Raw genomic sequence first — 24,460 nt, 5'->3', positions numbered from 1 at the left:
GATGTATGTTGTATGTGACGTTACCCTGTTCCCCAACGACTTTTATGTATCATGAGCTTTTTATAATTTGCTTTTAAAAGTATGGAAAATCATACATTTCAGCAAGCAACCTAATACAATTCCCTGGATTTTAAATCAAAATATACTTAATTTGACATCAATAACAAAAAAAAAAAAAAATCAAGGCCCACTATCAGTGATGACACTCAATAAAATACCAAGAATGCCTTACCTAACACATTCTCTTTCATTGATAATATTTCGACTAAGAAGTAGCCTATTAACAACCAGCCTGCACTGAGAAATTGTCTACAGATGAAATCTTTCAGCCCACCTTAGTCTTGTGAAGGTCGCTAGTGTCTTCAACCCAGCAGGCGTTGTGTCGCTAGATCCTGTTTTCTGTTTCTCAGTCTCTCCATGCAGAGGTTTTCATCTGTACGAACTTATATAGCCCGCGCGGTCCATTTGCTTAGATGTATGAGAAGCGTCAGTGCCCCCCCCCCCCCCCCCCCCCCCCCCCCCCCCCCCCCTCCCCAACAGGCACACCCCCTCCTCTGCCCCTTAAAACAGCAAGAGGAATTACAAAAAAACCTTTTCATCAGAGTTTTCCTTGCACTTGTCACGTCAGGATGTAGTTCATCAAAGACTCAATGACACAAAGACAACATTTAGTTGTCTAGAAGACACCAGTTTTAAAGACCTCGACCTTTCCTTAAAAGGTACCAAAGCGGAAGCATAGGAGGTGAAAGGCGGACACTATCCTTATATATTGTCTGATAATCTTTCTGTAACGACAAATATTGAAAACGATTAGTAGCCATATTCCGTTTTTCTAATAATATCAAGACTTAGCAGAAGTAGAAGAAGCTCATTTGTAGTGTCTGGAATGAGTGTTGACCTGAAGTCATTCCAGAGAAGAACACGTATGAACAGTACTACAAGAAGATGAAGAAATATATAAGTTGACCATACAATACCATGAATATAATCATGAATATACTAATTATAACGACCGCCGTCCTCATTGTAATTACTAGTGTGACTGTACAAGGACAGCAAAGTCAATGTGGTCGCTTACGAAGTTACAATGATTCATGATACACGCTGATGCCATAAATGAATCACCTTTGAGCTGCCCGACAGACAGCCCGAGGAATGCGGAGTGACGGGAAGGTGCGTTAGCGAATGTAGCAGACTGAGGATAATTCTGTGAGGCTGGCACTGTAGCGGTCACGAGCACGGTGTCTTCCTCAGGCGATGACACAAGTTCGTCGCGACTGTTACCTGCAGAATCCACACCTTTTACTCACTGAACTGAGTGTCTCTGTATCCACGACAGCTCCCATGATGACATGAAATAATATACTTTAGAAGTAAGCAAAGCCAGAACAAATTGCATGAAATCCATTTCTTAGGGACCTGTCGTATGTTGGAATGCAGAGACGCAATTCCAACTTGTATGTTTTTGTGTGTTTTAAAGAACATACTTTATAATCCAGCATTAGTTTTGAATTGATTGTGTGTTTGTTTGTTCGTTTGCTTACCGGTATTAATAAAATAAGCACCCCTATATGTCGGGCAGCACCAGCTAAATAAATTAAATAAATTAAATGTGATGGTGTCCAGTATTAACCTATATATCTGCAACGCAGGTGCTTACGTGGGGCTTGCAGATCACTTATTGAACTGAACGAGCATGACCTTTTTCTAATGAGATACTATTTGTTATAGCTCCCAGAGGAACAGACAGGGGAGTACAGTCAGAATCTGCTTTAGAGGTGACGACATAAGCACAATGTTAATGATTTTAGTGTTCATTCGCGTAACCTTCCCCTTTGTAGTGCTTTATTTTAATTTCCATTGCCTATTGTCTTAAAATTACAGCACTGTTCACAAGATCATCATGATGTTAATTCATTCACTCTTTGTCTATATTTTTGAAATGGTGCCCGGCTTGCTCACCTCCAGATCATTGTCATTGAATGAGAGGATTTACATTTACATTTACATTTATTCATTTAGCAGACACTTTCATCCAAAGCGACATACAAAATTGCATAGGGCAAACAGGCACAAGGGCAAGATGTGTACAGGTCATGCAATGCAGATAGTGCTGAAGCTGAGCACAAGGTCGGTGTAACGAGCCAGAGCTAATCTGATCTAAGGAGGATGTGCTCACCTCTCAAGTGTTCACCTTTAAAACATTGCATAGTTCCCAAATTATAAAGTCCTCACATACACTACAGATGAACCATGCTGCAAATATGTTCAATGTTTCATTTTATCTTTAGATGGGGGGGGGGGGGGGGGGGGGGGGGGTCATTATTATGGTAAACAATACTTCTAAGCAAAAGTTATCTGATATGTATTTTTCCAGAAATTATGTTAACAGCAGAATATATCAAGGTAGGTCCATAGAGAAATAAATCTGAGGGTACTGAATTTCCAAAGTATAAATATTCTATTATTATTATTAGTAGTAGTAGAAGAAGCAGTAATAAAAGAAGCAGTAGTTGTAGTAATAATAGAAGAAGCAGTAGTAGCAGTATTTAAAAAGCTGTGTGGCTGCAAAAAGAGGGTGGGAAAGAAACAGTTTAAACAGTAATATGAGTGGCATTCAGATGAAACATGACGTTTACCCAAACAATTGAAGGGATTTCTTGTAATCCGACTTCACTGTTGGCTTCATGAGGACACAGCTGGGTGGTGGTGCCGCTCAGCACACCGTTCTCTGGAAGGCAGCCAGCTCTCTCTCCCCATCTCTGGTGAATGTTTATTAATGTGGAGGAAGCAGAGCTTTGGGAAGCATGTTCAATCCCTCTGATGACCCCTGGATACACTGAACTGCTGGATTTGGGTTTTAATTGCTGGGGCTAGGATGCGTATGTGGAGACAGCGTAAATCCTCCCCATGCTTTCTCTGTGTGTTCAGAATGAGTAATGAGTGCTTACGGGACCCCAGGTGGTGTACATATTAGCCCTGCTGATGCCCCGGCTTCACAATGAGGCATGATCCTCGTTAACCGAAGGCTACGGACGTCACTGCCTTCTCTCAAGGCTTTACAGTGTCCAGAATCCCTTGTTCTTCTCACATCCGTGGTTTCAGCATCTGCTCAGTGGCTTACATTGGATTTTAATTCTGCATGGCTCTCTCAAGTCAAAAGCAACCTGCACATCAATATACACTATATGGACAAAAGTATTTGGCGACACCTGTTTTTCAGGGTTTGGGCTAGGCTATCTCTAGTGAAGGGCAATCTTAATGCGTCAGCATACCAAGACATTTTGGACAATGCTATGCTTCCAACTTTGTGGCAACAGTTTGGGGAAGGCCCTTTTCTATTCCACTGTGCCCCAGTGCACAAAGCAAGGACTATAAAGACCTGGTTTGATGAGTTCGGTGTGGAAGAACTTGACTGGCCCGCACAGAGCCCTGACCTCAACCCCATCGAGCACCTTTGGGATGAACTGGAACGGAGATCGCAAGCCAGGCCTTCTCGTCCAACATCACTGCCTGACCTCATAAATGCTCTACAGAATGGATGGGCACAAATTCCCACAGAAACACTCCAAAATCTTGTGGAAAGCCTTCCAAGAAGAGTGGAAGCTGTTATAGCTGCAAAAGGGGGACCAACTCCATATTAAAGTACATGTATTTGAATACAATGTCATTACAATGTAATGGTCAGGCCTCCGGATACTTTTGTCCATATAGTGTATAAATGGCCATTGCGATGACTGAATAATGTTTTATTATCAGTACATTATTGATTCTCCAGTCTTGACATTCATTTCTGCCCAGAGATTTAATAGTAAATAATGAGTTCACATACTCAGATCAAGTTCAGAGCTCCACATCTGGAGCTGAGTCTCTCATTCTCAAGAACAAAGGATTTTGGGAGGTGCCTGCTCAGAGTACTCTGTTTTACACAAAACCATTCAAGGGTCAACTGATTGGTGTGATTCATTAAAATTTTGAAATGACTGGGTGTGAGTTGTGAGTGTATTGAAGTCTTCCTATTTCAATTACTTGAACCTTGTACTGCAAACCATTGGTGCAAACGTACAGTAGGTGCTAGCTTTTACACTGTTTATTTCTTTTAAATAAACTGTGAAGCAAACTACAAATATCAAGTGCCAGACAGGAATAAAAGACAAGGTCATTGTCTGCGGTAAACATCAATTGACTGCCTGTCTGGTTTTGTACCCTTGGTACTATTTGCTGAATCCATTTTGTAAGGTGGGAATGGGAGACGCCTGACAACATACGGACTGTGGCACAATAAAATAAGGGACTGTTGCTCAAGTAAGCATTCTTGGGCCATAAATGACAAGGAATGTGTCCCCGCTCCTCCACACCAAGGAACTGTACGACAGGATGGGTCACCAGGGGGTAGGGAGACTCAGAGGGCACGGGATCTTGATGATCCCAAATCTCTCAGGGACGCTTCCTCCCGACCAGTGGTGAAATCCCAACCTGCAACTATTATTTCTGTATATTCTGTTTGGTTCAAGGTACACATGTCTTGTTTGATCTCATTTTGATTCATACAATGCAAGTAGCAAAGGGGTGATAGTTCTATAACAGTAGAGGGTCTCCTAACCCTTAGTCTGAAAATCCGCTCAGCAAGCTGAAAGAATGAAGACCAATGCACATGCCCCAAATAACGGGACAAGAATAAACACCAGCACCAATCAATAGCCAGATAAGGACAAAACCTATTGGGGCTCGGTCCATGACCCCACCTCATGTGCTGACCAACTCCTTATGGTTTGGGTAAATAAAGGGAAAGATTTCTGCACTCAGGGAGCCCGTCAGAACGGCCTCCTGCGCATTAAGCGTATAGCCATGTGACTCCGTATAGGGAGCTCGTCAGAACGGCCTCCTGCGCATTAAGCGTATAGCCATGTGACTCTGAATAGGGAGCACCGTTAGCACGGACTCCTGCGCATCAAGCGTATAGCCACGTCACTCCGCATTGGTAAGCTGTGTATATTTGCCATCATTTGCGCTCTGCCATACTGTTTACTGTAATGCTGGAACTTCTACCTGATTGGAATACGTTTAATTGGGACAATTTGGATTAATAAAAATATTAGCCTTAACCTTTATTTGTGATTTCTCATTTGGCCATTTCTAACGACGCACGTAGCAGGATTCGAGGTTTTTCCGTATGTTCTTGCCGTACCGCTCGAAACCCACTGATACTTACGCTCATAGTCAGCCTTAAGTATCGCACTATTCTGACGAGTCTGCAGTCCCTAGGTGGGCCGCCTAACATATATTCTATGACTTAGAGTATAATACAGCAGCGAGTTATATTAAATGTGCTGGTACGGCTGGTCCTGCGAGCTGCTCAGTACATTCGTCGTACTGGCCTCAGTAACTCTCCGGGACTGCTTTTTCTCTGCTTCTTTCTTGTGAATGTTTGAATTGGGTCACATCTTCTTGCCCCTGGCTTGGCCTGAAGCCTTTCATTCCAGTGCAGTCTGCCACCTCTCATGAAACTGCTTTGTGCCTCCAGAATGTCAAGATACACCTATCGTGCATAGGTGTTCCTCACCATGTATTTACCTCTCTGTGTTTGCTTTTGTACCAGTGTTTTGTTTCTTTGCTTTTTTAAATTGAAACCATACTGCTAGGGCTTCGTCTTTGCCAGACATATGTGTTTGTTTTCAGAGCCCTTAACTGGTTTACTGTTTGGCATACTTGAATTCTTTCTGTGTTATCCTAAATTTTGTCTTTAATCCAGTGCAGCGCTTGACGATTCTGACTGGACAAACGTTACTTCATTTTTTCTCGCCACAGGGAAAAATAAAAACATTAAAAGCATTTAAAAATGTTTACTAACAACAAAGTGTGACAGCAAGTTTATGGACTGTCTTGACCTGTCCTGGACTCAAAGTCTAAATCACTCCCATTTGCAGTGTAGTGTTTTTTTTTTTTTACAAATGAGCTGATCCATTAATCTTAGCCTACACACAGTGTGGGACCAGGTTCACATTGATTTCTCCTGGCTTTCTGCAATTTGTTAAATGAACATCTCTCACTATCTCTCACTTGCAAACCAGGGTGGGCGTGTGTGTGCTATTATGAGCAAAATCAGAATGTAACTGCATTTTCAGTAATTATAACAATGGTTAAAACAAACAGTAATATCATTATCATGTACAAAATTACATGTAACAGGTGGTATCACAAGTAGTTCAGTGTACATTGTAGAGACAACATAAATATTACGTTGTAAAAAATACATAATAATCAAACTGTATCTGTGCAGCTTGGGATTGTGCAATTTCATGCATCCACAGTCTGCTGTCTGGAAGCAGATGTGCTTTAAAATGTTTGTTTTTTTTGTGTTCTTGTTCTTGTATTGAGTCTTCATACTACATTACATACCTTAGCTGTTACCACTGGAAACAGGATGTGACTGAGTGAAGTATAACGCAAAGATGAAAAAGAAGAAGATGAAGGTGAAAGATGATGAAAAGGAAACACTGACGCACACAAGCATGCGGTGCAGGCTGAACTACCCGGAATTCGAATAATCCATAAATACGAACTGTAAACATAAAATGCGCTGATTATAATACAAGATGAAATATACATTAAACACTTCATGCCCTCTTTGCAAAAAAAAAAGCATATTATGGAAAACTTTGTATTCTTAATTATTATTTGGCCATTTGTATTCATAGGTTTTAAAAAAAAATACTGTTATATCACAGGTGTGTGGTTAGTACCACAACACCTGCTGCTTATAATCCAAACAGTACAGATATATCCGTATGATCACAGTGTGGCTCTGGCTGTGTAGATACTCAGAATGTGCAGCTCAGCTTTATACTGCAGATTCCGTGAGCTGCCACCTTGCTACAAATGCAATAAACTTAAGTCTCTTGAATTATAAACTGACAGCCTGACTCCTCAGGTGCAGCAGGAACAGTACTGAGACATCTTTATGGTCATACTCTCGTTTCATGGCCTCTCATTTTAGAATGAAGAGTTATACTATCTGCTGCAGTCAGTCTGCTTGTCTATTAGACAATACACTTTGGAAAATTTGCTTAGACAATGACCAGTGTTATCAGCTGTTAGACTTGGCTTTAAGTCCAGTCTGGACCAGCCACTCTTGGATCCTTTTTCATGTTGTCGTTTAGGCTGCAATAGAAAAAAAGATGGCCCAGTTTGTTTGAAGGGTTCAAATCTGACGCCAGCTTGAAGAAATACAAGATATTCCTCTGTGTTCTGGTGAAGTCCGTGCAGAGTCTATGAGAGTGGACAACCTTATTTTATTAGTCAGTCTTTGAGGATAGGTTTTACAAGTCATTTGATTTTGGGTCAATAAGGTTATTTGCAAATATATGACAAAGCAAGTGACCCCCAACAGGAGAGTGATTCAATCAGACTGCAAAATGGTTTGGTTTAACTTTCAATTGTATATTTTAAATCAATACTGTACTTTTGTCATAGATTAGTAAATGTATTTTTATGTCAAGCTGAATAAAAAATCAGAAGAATGAAAAAGTAACATATCCTTAAATTATGTAATTTTAAAACACTGAAGCTGGACAGAAGGCTCTTTTGTATTCAGATGGATGGGCTATTACGAAGTCTCTGAAAGGATCAGGAAGGATTTGATCCTTCAATACTGCAATTACAAACTAGAATTTCCTCCTGAGATGTGCAACTGTTTGAAATTCCTCTAATACAGGAGAGCTACAGGAACACTATATATGCAAAAGATGCAAAAAGTTCAAATCGAAAATTCAAGGTCACTATAACTACACATTGGTGATTTCCTGCCACAGTTAACATTAGCATTACCAGAATCTCACTTTTATTTACAAATTGGAGGGAAATTATCCAGCAGGGGGCTCAGACCAGATTCTGTAGGAATACTGTTTGCACCAGTCTGACCACAACCCTATTGACATCAGTGATATATTATTAGTTCCTTTGGATCTCCATTGAGCTTTTGACAGTTTTTCACACATTTTAAATGTTACCTGCTAGGTCTTTTTATGGTACTACTTGTCCATGTTAATGATCCTGAACAAAATAACAATTCTTTCTTCTTTGGGAGCACCCAGCACATCACTAAAACAAATCCAGAATTAAATAACCAATGACTGGATGAATCAATATTTTAATAGGAAAATAAATGGTAACAAGCTGTTGCAAGATAAATATCCACGATGAAATATACAGCCTGACATTCATCAGGACTGCGGGAGGTAGGCACTGACATCCTCCAGCTCTGTGCAGTCATTGTCCAGATACTCTAGGATAACATTCCCGCCGTTGTAAAGGGGGCTTTCTGGGTGAGCCAGCAAGGAGAGCAGGGTATCATCCATCTGTAGGGCCATTCCAGTCTCTGGGTGGCACAATCTCAGCTTCTGTGAACAAAAAACAGGCAAAGTCAGGCACAAAAATGTTGTTAAAAATGTTGACACAAAAACAAAGAGGTTTTTGGTGACACTAATAAATACAAAGTTTGATTCTGATCTGGGAATACCTTGGCTGTTAGGACATTGTTGTTGTTCTTCAGGTTGGCCAGTGATGCGGCATAGTCCACCACCTTCCCCACGCTCCATTTGGAGCAGAAGAACATGGGCAGGCTGCTGTCTTTAGCATCCTTGGGCAGGAATACCTGGAAATATGTCCTTTCTGTCTGCGGATGAAGACATGGGAGATGTTAAGAGGCAAAAGCGTATGACCATGTGTTTGAGTACAAGTGTTTGAAGGCAAAAGGTGCATCTCAGAGAGCAGAGAAAATTCTCTTGTCTTTATTTCATTATTTCATCTCATATTTCGTGTTCTATATCATAAAGGTTGAATATACAGTGAAATAATAACGGGACAGAATTAGCCAGGTGCTATTTGGAATAACACACTGCGCATCTGCACCTATACACATTGTGTGAGGTGTGACAGAGCCTGGTGGTGCGCTTTGGCTTCAGAGCAAAGTCTCCACTGTGCACAACTGTAAGTACCTGTGGCAGACCCTTATCTCCAGCAGCGTGTAGTTTCAGTTTCATCAAGGCCACCTTTGCTGCAGTTGCACTGTTCTTTGCTCCCTTCCTGCCTTTACTGGCAGGTTTCCCCTTCTTTGACTCTACATAACACAGGGTACCAAAAAAAAGGGTTATTTTCCAGTTTTCCAAGAGGAGTTAAAACTTATGTTACACTGCCCTCATGTGGACACATTCAAAACACACGCACACGCATACACACACATCTACATACAATCGAATGGAAGTTTCAGTTGTTCTAATTAATTAATTAAAGGCACAGACCTGTTTGTCCTTTATAACCTCAATACTGAATGTTTTCACCCTAAACAGACCTCATAACCACTGAATTAAACGGTACAATAAATTGACTAACCTACTATATCTTTCACAAGCTGTTGGGTAGCGGCCATGCGAGGCTTAGGTGTCTCCAGTTTCTCACACTTGTGATCATCTTGGTGTCGATGGCTGCTTGACAAAATGACAGAAGGTGTGGGACATGGTTTAAAACAGGCTGAACCTCCTCTGCCATGCTATTTCACAAGTCGTCTCTCCTACATACATCCAGTGACTGGAAGGGTTCTGCCTATTAAATGTAATGGTTCAAATTTCAACAAAAGCTATTAGCAAAGGGGTTATGACAAAACTAGAATCTCTGTTCAATATGGAGAGCATGTACACTGCTCCCCACAGGTCTTGTTAAAGAGTTCTAGTTACTAAACATATTTGTATTTGTTTAATTAATTTATTTGTTTAATTTGTTTAAGTATTTGTTTAATTTTTGGAATAAACCCTTATCTATGAGGGATGATGCAGGAATTCTGGAATTTAAAGTTATTCAATACATTATTCAATACATTACTGGATAGAATCATTTCTGTCAAATCTAACACAACGTTCTATTGAAAAAACAGTATGTGCCATTTCCACTATACCCACGCAAGACAAAAGTGTTTCTGGCAGTGAGGACAAATGACAGGCAGCAGCTCCTTTCCCCTGCAGTCCTCAAAAGTGCACTGATAGCATGTGCTGCCACCAGCTGTCGTCACATCTTTTTTGACTGGAATCTATATAAATACAATATAGATGATAGCAACAGTTTAAAATAATTTATATTTAAGAACAACTTGTCATTGCAACCACGCAAACATACAGTCAAGATAACAAATAAGCAGCACAGTTAGCACATGTCACAAGTACCTCAGGACAAGAGTGTGACTCTCGACTTCTGTGTTCAAGGCTTAAAAAGAAAAAAAGAGACGATGAAATTAAAAGTAATGGCCGTACACAATGCACGCCGCTTCCTCAACCGTTTAATGGTAGCGTAAAAGTAACACCTCTTAAACTGTTATTTTCACCCTGGTGCAATTATATCCAGTCTGTAAGTTCCATTTCCGTTTTATACAAATCATTCTGTGCGTGCTGACATGCTCGTCCTTCACACATCCCCCCCCCCCCCCCAATTCACGAACTTGACCCATTGTAAAGGCAGATAAATGATGACTTAGTTTAATTATCTTAACAAACTATCTGCGTGTGTAAACACTAGAAACATATTTATATACAGGATCATTTATACATTTCAAAATGTACTATTCTACGTGCAAACACTTCAGGCAGAATTTCTGCCAATGGTTTATTAGCGGTTTTTTTCTTTTGTTAACCCAACATGTAAGAATTTGTACCAGCTTTTTGAGCCAATGAAGTCATACGCGGATTTTTTTTAACTATACAGCCACCTGTGACCTCCATCGTAGGAATTCTGTCTATCCATGACCAATTTATTTGTTACCAGCGCCTGTTACCTAAACAACTATAACATAAGCTATAATATCTAAAAGTGTTTATGTTATTATAATTATTACAATTTAAACAACTATAAACAACGACAATAAAACGACAACAATAACTGGTAGTAAAGTAGTCGATGATAAAAAGATCACAAATCCATAGATTTTTTAAAATTTAAATATTTTACTCAGGCAATAAACTAACAGCTGATGAAATTACTACAGTGGCTAGCAATAACGTTACAGGTGCCACGCCATTAGTTAGTAGCTACTAGTCATACGACTGCAGTTAGCTAGGTAACCCAGCAAAGCGAGTTTAGCTTTCTAGCAGCTATTTGTAAGATCTTACCAGAAGACTCCAGAGCAGGCATCACAGACGAAAGGTAGAAAATCTAGAAGTGAAAAAGACAGTAGCTAGGTACTTTGCTCACATCTGAGTTACTGACTAGTAATAGTTAGCACTAATTTAAATTACATGATCGACGAACTCCAAACTGATGACTTTTCCATCTACCCTGATGGTCTATCTTTAAAGTCTGGGTAGCCGTTTTGTGTATTAGCACGTTAGGCAGCGGTTAGCTATGTTGCTTGACCTAGAGAATTAATGTTAGCATCCTAACCAAAGCAACAACAAAGGATGGTAACAGGACTAACAAGCTACCTTTTATTGCACCCAGCTATCATAATCTTACTTATATAGCCCATGTAGGTTATAAATATGAGTATATGTAATTGCACAGAAACAAGCTGTTTCACTACTAGTTATCGTTCGTAAGGTTCTCTACTAATGTGTCAGCAGCTTTCAGTCAACCAACGACACTGATGGAACTAAACATTATCCAAATCACAGAAAGTGCCAAACAAGGGCACAAGGCAACCGAATACACATCATGAACATACTAACTTTATCCGAAATTTTTTTCAGAGTACCTTTCTGATTGCAAGACTGAATATTACAGTGTTTCCCAACATCTAATTCAGCCATGATTGTGCTGACGTCACTTTCTTCTTCTTAGGTTTTGGAAGAATCGAACTGTGTGAAGCGTACTGCCGCCACCCACTGGTGAGGAGTCAGCCAAATAACCCGCAGTTTGGTGTACACAGTCTGAAATCTGTGGTGTAGAGAAAATTCACCTGTCCTGTTTTCGCCCGGTCCTAGAAGCGGCCTCAAAGAGTAGGACGGAATCCCTATATCCCCCAGACAGCAAAATAGTTCCTTCCGTTCCCTGGCATTTTCCTGACATTCCAGCAGTAGCCTACATTTGTCACAGTCCCATCAGGATGTTTGCCCACCACCCGGAGCTCCGCACTACCCCTATTATGTCCAAGCCTCAGCCAAAACCCCTGCCCGTCTGTCCGCCTCAATCAGCGGCCCCTTCTTCCTCACAGACTGATGAATAAAATATCTTCATAGAATAGGCTATAGTCTTCCCTGCTGTGTCCCACTCCTGCAACACGGACATTATTATCACCTCTGATATCCCACCTGAATTAGCCTACAGTTTAGCCAGTGACTCAAAAAGATTAACGTCATGCCAAATTTGGGAGAATAATAATTAAAAGACTGTGCATTAAAACAATCAAAGACTGAATACTTTCGCTTAACACACAATCTCGAGAAGCTATCATGGTACTGTGGTTTTACCTACAGGGATTCTCGGAAATATAGGCTAAAATACCCGATGACAGTAAGACCTTAGTCCGATTTTTTTTTTCGGAACGGCAAAGTCTTTGAGATAATAAACCGGGGGACATTTAGCGAGATAGGCTACATCAGCTAGCAAGTTATTAATTATTATACAAAGTCATGTGTAAAGGCAAAGGCTTGACTTCGTGTGCAACAACAGAGCCAAATAGTCAACAAGCACAATTATTGCACGTAGCCAATCGTATTTCCCCTACCAAATGCGACAATGTGCGTCTCACTCTTCATTCAAGTGGGTTTCGGTCATCTAACGAAAGAGAAATGGCAAGGTATGATACCTTTTAGTTAGTTATAGGCCTACCTGAACACTTTTAATGTTGCTAATGCAGGAGGGGAGATCATATTTACTATTTAGCATTTGTATAGCCTGTTATCTTTAGGCTATCATTTTTTAAATAATCAGCAAATTTACGAAGGAATCGGATTGTTCTTTTCCGTCCTCCTCCAGGTGTCACATTTCAGGAAACGGCAGGTGTGGCGTTCTGTTTAGATTCAAAACGCTACCTAGCTGGGTAACAACTTTACTACTTTGAAAGCCAGACATTCTGGAAGTGCAGGTCTTCCGCCGCCACTTTCTCACCTGCACATTTTGCCATCCTTATAGCATAATCAAATATTAAGAAATATTTTCGACATTATGAGTAAAGTTTCGAAGATGTTTAAGGGGAGCTCCAGCTCTTCTAAGTCGAAACACAGGGCAGGTCCGTCTGCTCAGGAGGCCATCCATAAACTTCGGGAAACGGAGGAGATGTTAACGAAAAAACAGGAGTATCTGGAGAAAAAAATCGAGCAGGAAATCGCGACCGCGAAACGGCATGGGACCAAAAATAAAAGAGGTATGGCAACCTAGCTTTAAAGTTCTGTCGTTTTTCCTTTACTTTTTCAACATCTGTGTTAACTTTACACGGCGTGCTTCGCCATTGAAATTGTTAATCGAATAGCCTACACTTTACACTTCGTCTGGGGGCAGTAGTAGGTTATACTATACTTATTACAGAAAAAGAACAACGTAAAAGGTAGATGTACTTTCGTAGCATCCAGAACAAAAGTGTTTTCGTAGAATAGCCTATCATTTTCTTCGGATTTGTTTTTGTATTGTGGGAACAGGAATTAGGTGGAGAGCTTGGGATATATTAAAAATCACATCGATACAGTTGTGTAGCCCATATGACGTTGTGTTGATATTGAAACCTCACATGTCAGCTATTGTTTAAATTAATAGCAACGCGGCTAACGCCTAGCTGAAGTGACAGAAATCTCGTTCTGCAGGATACTCCTCATTTTAGCTTGACGGTTCGTCAGCACTGTATCAGTACTGTATCAATTAAGTCTTACTGTGAATAGTTTACTTTTTACATCTGAATAAACTTGCTGTTTGCTAATCTCGAATAAACAAATGTTCTATATTTGTGGCTCTTTGGCTCAACAGGACACGAATATGTCTTTCACGTGTTGGGATACAATATGAGTCTATGGTCAAACGCTTTGGTTATGCCAGGATAAGATCTATTTCCCATTTAAAATACACGGTAGGCTACACCTGGGCCAAGAGATCCAGGTAGTGGGATAACTTTAGGAGGGAAAGCACTGGCGTATGCAATGTTCTATTTCCTGAAAATAAAGATCTTACAGCCATTTTACTCTATTTTAATTGTTACCGGGAGGCGTGTCGACATCAATCTCTGCGAATGGCACTTCAACCTTTTCGAAGGGCGTTTTCTGTATTTGCCTACCATTGTTATTGTTTTTTTTCCATCAGAAGTCTGTAACACATGCCATGTTAATTGATGTCACTGTAAATGAATGCACCCTTTGGCCTGCAGCGTGCTCAGCTGAATGCTGCTTTAATATTATTGTTCCCCGTTGGTTATCTTTTTTGCTCTGTTTAAGTGGATTCAGTGAATTTAGGGTTTTTTTTTTTTTTTTTTTTTTGCCTGTGCCCAGGCGACCAGTCTTAGCGAATGTAAAGTTTCTTGTGTGTCGGTTCTATTAGAACATAATTTGTGGTTAAGGAAATTAAACACAATTAAGATACCATTTTATTTTATAAAAAAACCCTGACATCTTGTAGACTGATGAATGCAGTACATGCTTATTGATGTCATAAGCAACAACTGCAACAACAACTACTAGGTGCTGCATCTTTCCAGGGTAGCTTACTGATAGTAGCTTGCTGATTACTTAATAGACATAATGTGCATAGCACAGTTTGTTATGAAACTTAATAATAGCACAGGGTATAATGGGCTGTATATATCATTTGAACACGAGGGTAATCCGTCTCTCTCCCCAGCTGCCCTGCAGGCACTAAAGAGGAAGAAGCGCTTTGAGCAACAACTGACTCAGATTGATGGAACCCTCTCCACCATCGAGTTCCAGCGAGAGGCGCTGGAGAATGCCAACACCAACACGGAGGTGCTCAAGACCATGGGGTTTGCTGCCAAGGCCATTAAAGGAGTGCACCAGAACATGTGAGTAAGCGTTCCGAGAGTGGGATAAGACTGAGAGCGAAAACTGAGGCTCCCAGTGCACTCTGTTATTGCTTGTCTGGGTGTGTCTATTGCGCCTGTGGTAATGACAAATTGAGGCTGTCGTCATTACCCATGTAATATATGAGCACGTCTTGATTTGAAGCAAGATTAAAATGGAATGGTCACTGTTTAACCTTTTCACTGGAATATCGTCATGATTATAAAGTTGCCGCTTGAATGAAATCTTTCGGACTCAGGGACCTGGACAAGATAGACTCTCTGATGCAGGATATCACCGAGCAGCAGGAAGTTGCTCAGGAGATATGTGACGCTATCTCCCGGCCATTTGGAGAGGAGTTTGATGAGGTAAATGCACTCATTCGAGGCTGACTGCTCTAATATGATTCACTTTTTCACATCGCTTTTTTTTTTGCAGTGCTGAGAAGCTGATGACTGAATGTTTACAACATCTTAAACTTTTGCCCTTAGAAAGTGTAGCTTTGCCTATTTTCGTCAAGTCCTTTGCATTTACATTTATTCATTTGGCAGATGCTTTTATCCAAAGCGACTTCTAAGTAAGGCAGAGTACAACACAAGCAAGTAGCCATAGAAGGAGTCTTTTAGGGAAAGCATGGTTGTTCTGTACTGACTGGATGACTGACACATTGAGGTGCGTGGTGATTTGTAGGACGAGCTGCTAGCGGAGCTGGAGGAGCTGCAGCAGGAGGAGCTGGAGGAGAGCATGCGGAACATGGGCAGGCTGCCCAGCGTGCCGTCCACCGCGCTGCCCAGCCGGCCGAGCCAGCGCGCCCGTAAGTGTGCAGGCCTCAAACATGCAGCACCTTCTATCATTTTCATCATCTCATTTCCTCCACCTCAGCCACATACTCACCTGACATTTACCTCGTTTTGACATTTGAGTGTAAGCCGCAATTTGAATTGGCACAGCAAGACTGAGTCATTTCAAGATTCACAGAAAAAGGTGAACGTTTTCCCCAAGCCATTCCAGAAAATATCATGCTGTTCTTCACCCGTGGTTTCCACAGTCCTTGGAAATCCTTGAAATTTGTTTCAACCTGAAAACACAGAAAGAAGTCTACAGTCCCACTGTCCTTGAAAGTCATGTAAAATGGCCCAAAACAAATAAGTTTATCCTTAATATTTTCGTTTAGAGGAAGCAAAAGATCTACATCTTTCTTCCAAACTCATTTGCTCAATGGTATTCAGTGGCGGGTCTAGCAAAAATATTGTGCTGATTTCTCCAACAAATTTTGAACAAATTTGCTCATACAGTGCTCTGCCAAAAGTCTGGAAGACTGGAATTTGCTGTTAAGAGCATGTGTAAGTGTATGTTCACACAGATACATTATATTTTGAAAATAATGCATCTAAAAAATTCTCCACAGTTTCATTGTCAAGATTGCCCACTTTCACAGGGATTAGAATAAAAACATGGAAACATGATTTTATATGGTTTTAGCTGAAACATTGATATCAGTAGGATTCACAAGGTTTATTCTTGTCCCTACAGCTCTGTGTCATGAATGCTAATTCATCCTCTGCACAGATGGTTTTGCTATCATTTAGTCATTGTAAGTTTTGACTGTCTGTCCCCTGAAATAGCCTGGTCCTCATGGGGGGATTGTGTTGTTTTTATTGTACAGATTCCAAGAAGAGAGTGGAGGATGATGCAGATATGGAGAGGCTGGCCTCCTGGGCTTCCTAACTCCCTCCGTCCCTATTTGCCCACACATAACTGCCACACTCGATCATACAAAACACAGGTGTTTGTGATTGGCTGTATGGTTTATGAGTGAAATGTGTACATGGTGGCTTTGAAAGTTCAGGATTTAATTTTTTTTTTTTTTTTGCATCCAGGGTAGTATCTGAATCTGATTTGATTGCTTTTATCTCTGTTGTATATACTGCCCACGCATAAGGTAGAGGACAGAAAGTTATGTTAATTACAGTTTCTATGAAGGGTCCTACACAATAAAACCTGACTAAGCATAACTTATTTCTTTGATAAGCACTGCCTAAATATATATAAATGCTTATGCCAACTGAAAAACTCTCTTAGGCTGTTGTATAATGTCATCTATGTCATAACTGACTCTGGACGTAACAAAGCAGAATGTCATTGTCACATGGCATGGGTGGTTACACAGCACAGGCTGCAACACTACATCAGTTGGCGTAAGTGGTTATGTGTCATTACGTGATGAAGAATTATGTAACTCTTACAAAAGCTATGGAATTCTTGTATAGAGCACCGCTTTGAAAGTGTTAGTAGTAGTCCTAGTAGTGTCCTACTTTGCAGGTGTGAAGTAACTCCTTTCAGGGTAAATGATATGAAGGAATGAAAGCATGCTGAGTGGTGGGTTGAACAGTGGATACTGTATCTAAAGGTGATGGGTTAGGATGCTGCTGTTGTATCGTTGAGCAAGGGGCTTTGCCTCACTTAAAGATCCGGTTTTATGAATAGGTTATATTGTGCATAAAGTGCAACATTTTAATTATTTTAAATTGCCCTGGATAAGGGTGAGAGACTGCTAAGTACATAATGATGAATACAAGCATTGTTACTGTTGGAATTGTCAAATGGACTGCAATAAAAGAAACACTACTAATATTTTTTTAAATCAAAACTCAGTTTATATATATATATAGTTTGTCAGTAATGATTTCTGTAAATATGATGGTAAATGCTATCAACTGATAATAAAATAATGTATCAAAAATGTATGTGATTTTTTGTATTATGTAATTTTTGTGTACGGTACAAGAATGAAAGTTGTTGATCACAGTTAACATTGCATTTTTTCTAATTGTACAGAATATGCTTTTATATTAATGGATGATGTTAACCTCACCAGTATTATTTGGTCTTACTATAGAAAATGGTACCTGACAAGAAATCAAGGACATTGTGCTCATAAATATATTTATTTACTTACTTTTTTTTTTTTTTACTTATGTATTTACTTACCTATTTGGTTGGCAGCTGTGCCATCTGCTAAATCTAGGGATGGCCTGTATACCTATCCAGTACAGAGAGTCAGTCCCTTTTTGGAGTGTCTCACAGCAGTAGCCAAAATGACCCTGAGGACTGACTTACAAACACTTACGTCAAAGCTTTAAATTGTCTGCATCTCCATCTTAACTGGATAACCAAGAAAAAAATCGGTGCATTTACTGGATGTGATGTAATGTTATTACTACAATTACCAGATACTAAAGTAATAATTCAAAGGGTCAGGTCATGAGTGAATTGAGGAAGTGTTGGTCAGTTGCAATAACCTCTTTTCAGTGTGCGTGTTTGGTAATGTGGGTTAATGTGTAGGTTGTGAATGACGTCATACCGATACCAATACTTTGAGCTGTAGAAATGTTTTTTGCAAACGAGTACGCGGCTACTGACGTAATGTAAAATATAGGATTTACAGCTGTTAGTAAGCTTACATACCGCTATTCTGGAGACGTTTTTATAAAAGATCTTACAGCCTCCCAACATCTTAAATATTAAAATATACCAGCAGTTATCTGACTGTGGTAGCCTATTTTGTTATGAGTAGATTTCTCAATGCTGAAACGCAGCACGTCTCCTACGTTCTGCGCATGCGTGTACACCTCCCGCCTGCCAACCAACCAGGAAATCCTTCTCCGGCACGTTCGAGGTGGCAGTAAAGTCAAGAAGTGGAGACATGGCATCCGAGAAGCCAGCCTCTTCAGTGGGTGAGTTCGCTCGGATCGACGTTTTGTTGACCTTCCCAATTAAATTAGATGACATAGATTGATATGCTTTGACTGCTTTGGCAGCGGACAATGTCAGTACATCGTACTTGAAATAAGACGCGTGTTGCTGTGTAGGTATCTAGCTATGAACTCTATGAACTGCCGTCTGGCTAATGTTAGCTGTAGGCGGACCAGGTAGTCCGAAATGTGTCGTGTAGTTTATTTATTTGCTCAGCGAGCGGGATGAGTGTGTTGGATGAGAGAGCTAGGTAGTTAGCTCGTTAGCCTTATACGTTACATTCATTTGAAACTTTCAGAGTTTGAGTGAGGTTACTAAATACCTGGCTAGTTAATTTATCTGTCTACCGCACTTCATCGCTTACCAAGAAGGTTAAGATTCTATAAAACCCTTTGCGCTGACACTGTTAGTAGTTAGTTTGTTATCTCCGTCGCTAATCCTGGGTTAAACTACAGGCTGTGACTCATTGATCGGCCTGCATTGTCATGTCGCTGAGATACGGGCATCCCCTGACTCAAAACGCTGAGCGTCGTTTTTACGTGAACACCTTTCGGAATCCTTATGTTGATACATAAACTTTGGCCGCCGAGCTGGCGAATTTGATACTGTATATCTGAGTGGAAGAAGTGAAGTCCTGTGTTGCCTTGCAACGTTGTCTCCTTTGGTCAGTGTTCTGTTACACTTCCTTCCCCCGTTTCCTTGTAGAGGCATACGTGACTGGAAATCGTTGTGTCATTCCAGACATTTTCGTTTTCTGTAATAGTTCATGTTGCAACTGTGTCCTTTAACATTTTGTTAGCCAGGATGTGTTCCTATACCCAGTGTAATTAACTTTAGGTACACTCCTCAGTATCAAGTATATTTTTTCAAAGTGAGTATGCACATAAATTTGAAATTTTGACCGATTTAAAACCAGTGAAATAATGAGATGCCACAGCAGCTATGTGGGTCTTGTAAGTAGATAAGATAAGGTTATAGGCAGTCACAAGCAAAAACCGCTTTCAGGATAAGCTGATTTTATTTTAGTTCTTAGTTCTTGATGTTCTAAATGTTTCATTTGGGATCCCTGCATTGCACAAAAATGGTGGGTGGGTGAAAGAAAAGCACAGCCGATTTCTCAATGTGGTGTACAGGCGATGACACATCTGATCCAGAGGAAGAGGAGAGGAGGGCCGCGGCTGTTGCCAGAGAAGCCAACCGGCTGCCGGAGCTGCGGCTGGTGCTGCTGGGGTGGAGGTGGCCTGGGAAGAGCCTGACGGGGAACACCATCCTGGGCCGAGAGGACTTCCGCCTGGAGCGGGCCGCCGAGTTCTGCGTCAAGCGGGAGACAGAGGTGTCCGGGCGGAAGGTGACTGTGGTGGACACCCCGGGCTGGTTCTCGTCCCAGGCCACGCCGGTCGCCTACCAGCAGGAGATTGTGCGCTCGGTGGCCATGTGCCCGCCAGGGCCCCACGCCTTCCTGCTGGTCATCCCTGTGGGCATGTTCACGCAGGCAGACCGGGAGAAGGTGGAGGAGCACGTGGGGCTGTTCGGGGAGGCTGTGTGGCACCACACCATCGTGGTGTTCACCTGGGCGGAGGTGCTGCGCTCCATCCCCATCGAGAGGCACATCCGCCGGGAGGGCAGGGACCTGCAGTGGGTGGTGGAGCGGTGCAAGGGCCGCTACTACGTCATCAACAACAACATCTTCGGGGAGCACCCCCAGCTGCCCCGTCTCATGGAGAAGATTGAGCAGATGGTGGAGGAAGAGGGCGGCTTCCACAGCGCCGACTCGGCTGAGAAGAAGCCGCTCAACCTCAACGCGGTGGAGCGGGACCTGGGAGCCCGGCCCAAGCAAAACTGCTCTTTAGGCTCAGTCAAAAGCATGGAGGTGGACCCCCCAGAAAGTAAGTGATTTATGATTTGTGTGTGTGTTGTAATCAAGGATGCTGTGCACTGGACACGCAATGGTGCCTACTGTCTGTGTGTGCAGTATGTGTTGTATATGTGCTTTCTGTGAAATGGCGCATGCTGCGTGTGTCTTCTGTATGTAACTGTGTAGTGTGGGTGTGCTGCCTGTGTAACAGCGCATGCATTCTGTGTATATAACAGTGTGTGCGGGTTGTATGTTGTGTATGTAACAGTGCCTATGGTGTGTGCTATATGTGAATCATGTCTTCCCCTCTCTTGCTGTGTATAGATGCAGGCGATGGAAAGGGCAGCCAGGCTGACACAAATGCAAATCAGCCATGACCGGAACAGGGGCCTCCTCTCCCAGGTGTGTCCTCAAGCTCTGCTGGATTTCTCCTGCACCAGTGGCTGCTCTGAGGGAACGTTAGATTGGCAGGACATGCCTTTGTCGTGCATCTGTCTGGTCCATCTGTGGTACAGACGGACCAGTTACATGGCATCTCTTAGTAATCCAGTCAAACACATTCCTGTTAAATTTTTAAATACTTATTTCCCACAAAGGTATAGAATTGATTTAAAGCCATAGTTAGATATATAGCCAATGATTATGGTAAGCTAAAGCACTGGATAGTTGTTGTACAACAGCTGTTAGTGTCCTTTGTATAATCTGTCATTATAAGCCATCTGTCTAGGAAAGTGGTTTATGCAGAATCAGTGCATCCCTTTGTTTAGGGGAAGCTGGCTTTCCCTGTGGAGAGAATGAGTGTAACAATGAGGTGCATAGTGTAAGATAAAATGGCACTGAAGAACAGTGTTTTGACTGAGTATCAATATTGTTTTTATCCAGACAAATAAGAGGAAGAACAGCCAACATCTCTATAGGCTGAATACCTGAATGTGTCACAAGTATTTTTTAGCTGCACACTAAATTTAATATTATGGATATGTGAGGCAAATAAAACTTTCATACAAGGCACATACATCTAATTTTCTTGCAGTAGGACAGTTTCAATGCTCCTGTTTGTTACCACATCGTCATTGTAAGCTCTCACACACACCTGACTCTTGGTGACAAGATTTGATGACAACACCATTCTTTTGGTAGAAAAATTTTCAGCTGATTTGACCAAAAGACTGGATTGAGGACCATGATTAAGCCACGCACATTTTCGAAACACGTTTGCGATTTAGTTTGTGGTCAAAGATAATGAGAGTCTGTGATAAATCCATTGAGAGGGAACTCTGTGTTGTTTGCTCTGAATGCTTCTTGTTTGCTCTGAATGACATAATAACAATCATTTGCTAGCAAGCAGGTGTGCTGTAATTCTAATGATGCTGTTGTTTTGCAGTGCCCGGAGCTTGCAGGTAGCGGGACGGTTAGAGAGGACCCAACGAGCCTCAGGATTGAATGCAGAGAAAAGTCGGAGTCCATCGTGGCCTCCGACAACAACAGTAACAGCCTGCCGACATTGCTGTTGGATTCCAATTTCTAATTCCGACTCCCCTCCCCCACCAAAATTCCTCACTTTACATGACAAAAAATAACAATTTTATTATTATTAAATATATTTATTACCTGGAAACCTCATACCATGGCTTGACCATTTCTAAAGCAACAAAGCCATTGGTTTATAGGAGGGAGATCTATTTCTGAATTTCTCTTCATTATTTTAACAGGAACAACCCTTGTCCTATTCAGTTTTTTTAAATCTGTCAAAACAGGTCAGGCTTTCAGGCAGTAGCTTTAAAAGAACTGCACTGTCAGTTTATGGGTAAACTACTGCTGTCTGAATTGTCACACAAGTGTCTTTTTTGATACAAAAGACTGTGTTGCCAGTTTGCAGTGCAGCTGTTGCATCTGTGGGCAATCACTGCATGATGACATCTAGTATAGCGTATGCATCTGGGCTGGTGTTTTAGCATTATTTTTAAATTAAAAGGGGAAGGAAAGTAAGGACTTTGAATGCATTTTACTGATGTACACCAGCTTATTGTGGTGTCATATATGAATACTCCTCAGGCTAAAATGACATGCATCAACAGCAGTGAATGCCTCCACCACCAGGTGGTGATCAATATTACAGTACCAGCTGTAATGACTTCCCCAGGTACTCTGTGACTCTGTTCTTTTTTCTGACATAGACTGTAACCTTAGAAGTGATACAGAGGTATCTGACCTTGAATGTGAAGTGAACCAAAGAGGAGGAATTGAGCCAAGTTAAACTAGAATCTGAGAATGTCGAAAAAGAGCTTGACCATGATCAATACACCGAACCCACACTAATCCCGTTCTGCTACGTAGTATTTTTTCATAGCTCTCCTCTATTTGGAGAGTTTGCGCTGTTGACAAAGGTTTTTAATCATCGTTTTGTGTTGGTCTAGGGTCAGTAAAATCGTGCTGTGCTTTGTCAAATGAATGGCCTTCTGAAGTCTGCTCAGGGCCATTCAGTGATGTACTCTACTAATAAAACTATGCTGCTAAATAATACTTGAAGAAACATATCAACACAGAGAACTGGCAGCACAGAGGAGCTCAGCTCGACTTTTGTCTGGAAGCCCATCCCATGGCACTGGGTTTGCGTGTGTTTTGCTCACGGTCACATACTGCATTGCTGAAAATGCTTGCTAGACCTTCTCAGATATGCATTGCACATGAGTGAAATTATTTTGAGCAGCTGTTAGAAATTATTGTAAAAATAGCGACCAAACCAGAGAGCGTGTATATCAAATGTCAACAAAATGAGGTGGATGTGATGGTGGATGCCATTTCTTAGTCTCCATGCAGCTGTTTGTTGAGTTGGTAACCTTTTTACTTTCCTATTTTATGATATACTGAATGTTTGATGATACTGAACTGCTGTATTTCCCGGTAGATCCATGTGTGGCTCATTTAGAGAGGCCTTCCATATTTATGTAGTGTATGTAGGTTGGAGTGGGAAGGCTCAGCTCATGCAGTTTGCTCAGGAGCGGCCGACGCAGCAGGCTCTTAAACAGAGAGGCTAATTGTTTTCCTAGAATTAAATAATTGAGAAGTTGTAACACAAACCCCACAGCTGGGGTGAATGGTAAGCTCTTGTATTTGACCCCCGTGGCTTTGATGTTGGCATTCATAGCCATGCTCATTGGCTCAGTGCTTTGTGTGTTACACCAAAGACAATAATGCAGCAGTAGGAGGTTTTAAGCTCTGTACGAGATGGGGCTTCCACCTTTTTTTATTTCTACTCTTGGTTTTTTTTTTTTTTTTGGAGTGATTTTTAGGGGCAATACATATATTTATGTAGACAAGAATTATATAGAACAGTACCATTGCAGGATAGTATGTTATACACTGTATATGATATAGTGTAATGTTCTATGGTATCCATCGCTGATAGTTTGCTGCCTGAAAGGTTACCTCCAGGTTTTGCAATGCTGATGTGTAGTATGGGTGTATATGAAGGTTACCTTGTTGAAAGCAGGGTGGAAGAAGAATTGTGTCCAGGTTGAAATAACTGTTTTGGGGGAATGCTGACCTGACACATGTCCCCGCAATGTGTGGACAATCAATGATGTAATTCTCTCTTGTAATCTTTTTCTGTGTTCCTGATGTCCTTAGTTTGTATGTTTAAACTAAAATTGCTATATTTTCATGCATTTTAATAAAAATGTATATTTTATATTACTGAATAAAGCGGAAACATTTCATTCATGCCAGTCTGTCTTATTTTGTATGAAAATAAATGTATCCAAAATATGAGCAGAAAATGGCATCAACAACACCAGATTGATTCATAAATTGACTCTGTGAGAATGATTGCCATCTCCTGGAAAATATATAGAATTGCAGTTAGTATGTT

At 41.1% G+C, this 24,460-nt stretch overlaps 3 protein-coding genes across 3 annotated transcripts; 2 read left to right on the top strand and 1 right to left on the bottom strand.

The window, feature by feature from the left end:
• Positions 1 to 8,140: 8,140 nt before the first annotated feature.
• zfand1 (zinc finger, AN1-type domain 1) lies at positions 8,141 to 11,804 on the bottom strand. Its single transcript, XM_036522400.1, has 8 exons — positions 11,735 to 11,804; positions 11,154 to 11,196; positions 10,215 to 10,254; positions 9,954 to 10,081; positions 9,391 to 9,482; positions 8,997 to 9,118; positions 8,519 to 8,674; positions 8,141 to 8,399 (listed from the first exon to the last, which is right to left on the bottom strand). Exons 1-8 carry the CDS (start codon positions 11,787 to 11,789, stop codon positions 8,223 to 8,225), a joined length of 813 nt encoding a protein of 270 aa, XP_036378293.1. The 5' UTR covers positions 11,790 to 11,804; the 3' UTR covers positions 8,141 to 8,222.
• A 1,094-nt stretch (positions 11,805 to 12,898) lies between these two features.
• Positions 12,899 to 17,592, top strand: chmp4c (charged multivesicular body protein 4C). Its single transcript, XM_036521984.1, has 5 exons — positions 12,899 to 13,345; positions 14,803 to 14,980; positions 15,238 to 15,346; positions 15,669 to 15,792; positions 16,645 to 17,592. The coding sequence occupies exons 1-5, from the start codon at positions 13,147 to 13,149 to the stop codon at positions 16,704 to 16,706; spliced, it is 672 nt and encodes a 223-aa protein (XP_036377877.1). The 5' UTR covers positions 12,899 to 13,146; the 3' UTR covers positions 16,707 to 17,592.
• A 1,056-nt stretch (positions 17,593 to 18,648) lies between these two features.
• Positions 18,649 to 23,881, top strand: LOC118773051 (GTPase IMAP family member 4). Its single transcript, XM_036521801.1, has 4 exons — positions 18,649 to 18,715; positions 19,868 to 20,620; positions 20,914 to 20,991; positions 21,974 to 23,881. Exons 1-3 carry the CDS (start codon positions 18,685 to 18,687, stop codon positions 20,964 to 20,966), a joined length of 837 nt encoding a protein of 278 aa, XP_036377694.1. The 5' UTR covers positions 18,649 to 18,684; the 3' UTR covers positions 20,967 to 20,991; positions 21,974 to 23,881.
• The last annotated feature ends 579 nt before the right edge of the window (positions 23,882 to 24,460 follow it).

Source organism: Megalops cyprinoides, chromosome 2 (genome assembly GCF_013368585.1).
Source record: "Megalops cyprinoides isolate fMegCyp1 chromosome 2, fMegCyp1.pri, whole genome shotgun sequence".
In the NCBI taxonomy this organism is placed as follows: domain Eukaryota; kingdom Metazoa; phylum Chordata; class Actinopteri; order Elopiformes; family Megalopidae; genus Megalops; species Megalops cyprinoides.
Note: the sequence above shows the minus strand (reverse complement) of the source record. Positions and strands in the feature narration are given on the sequence as shown.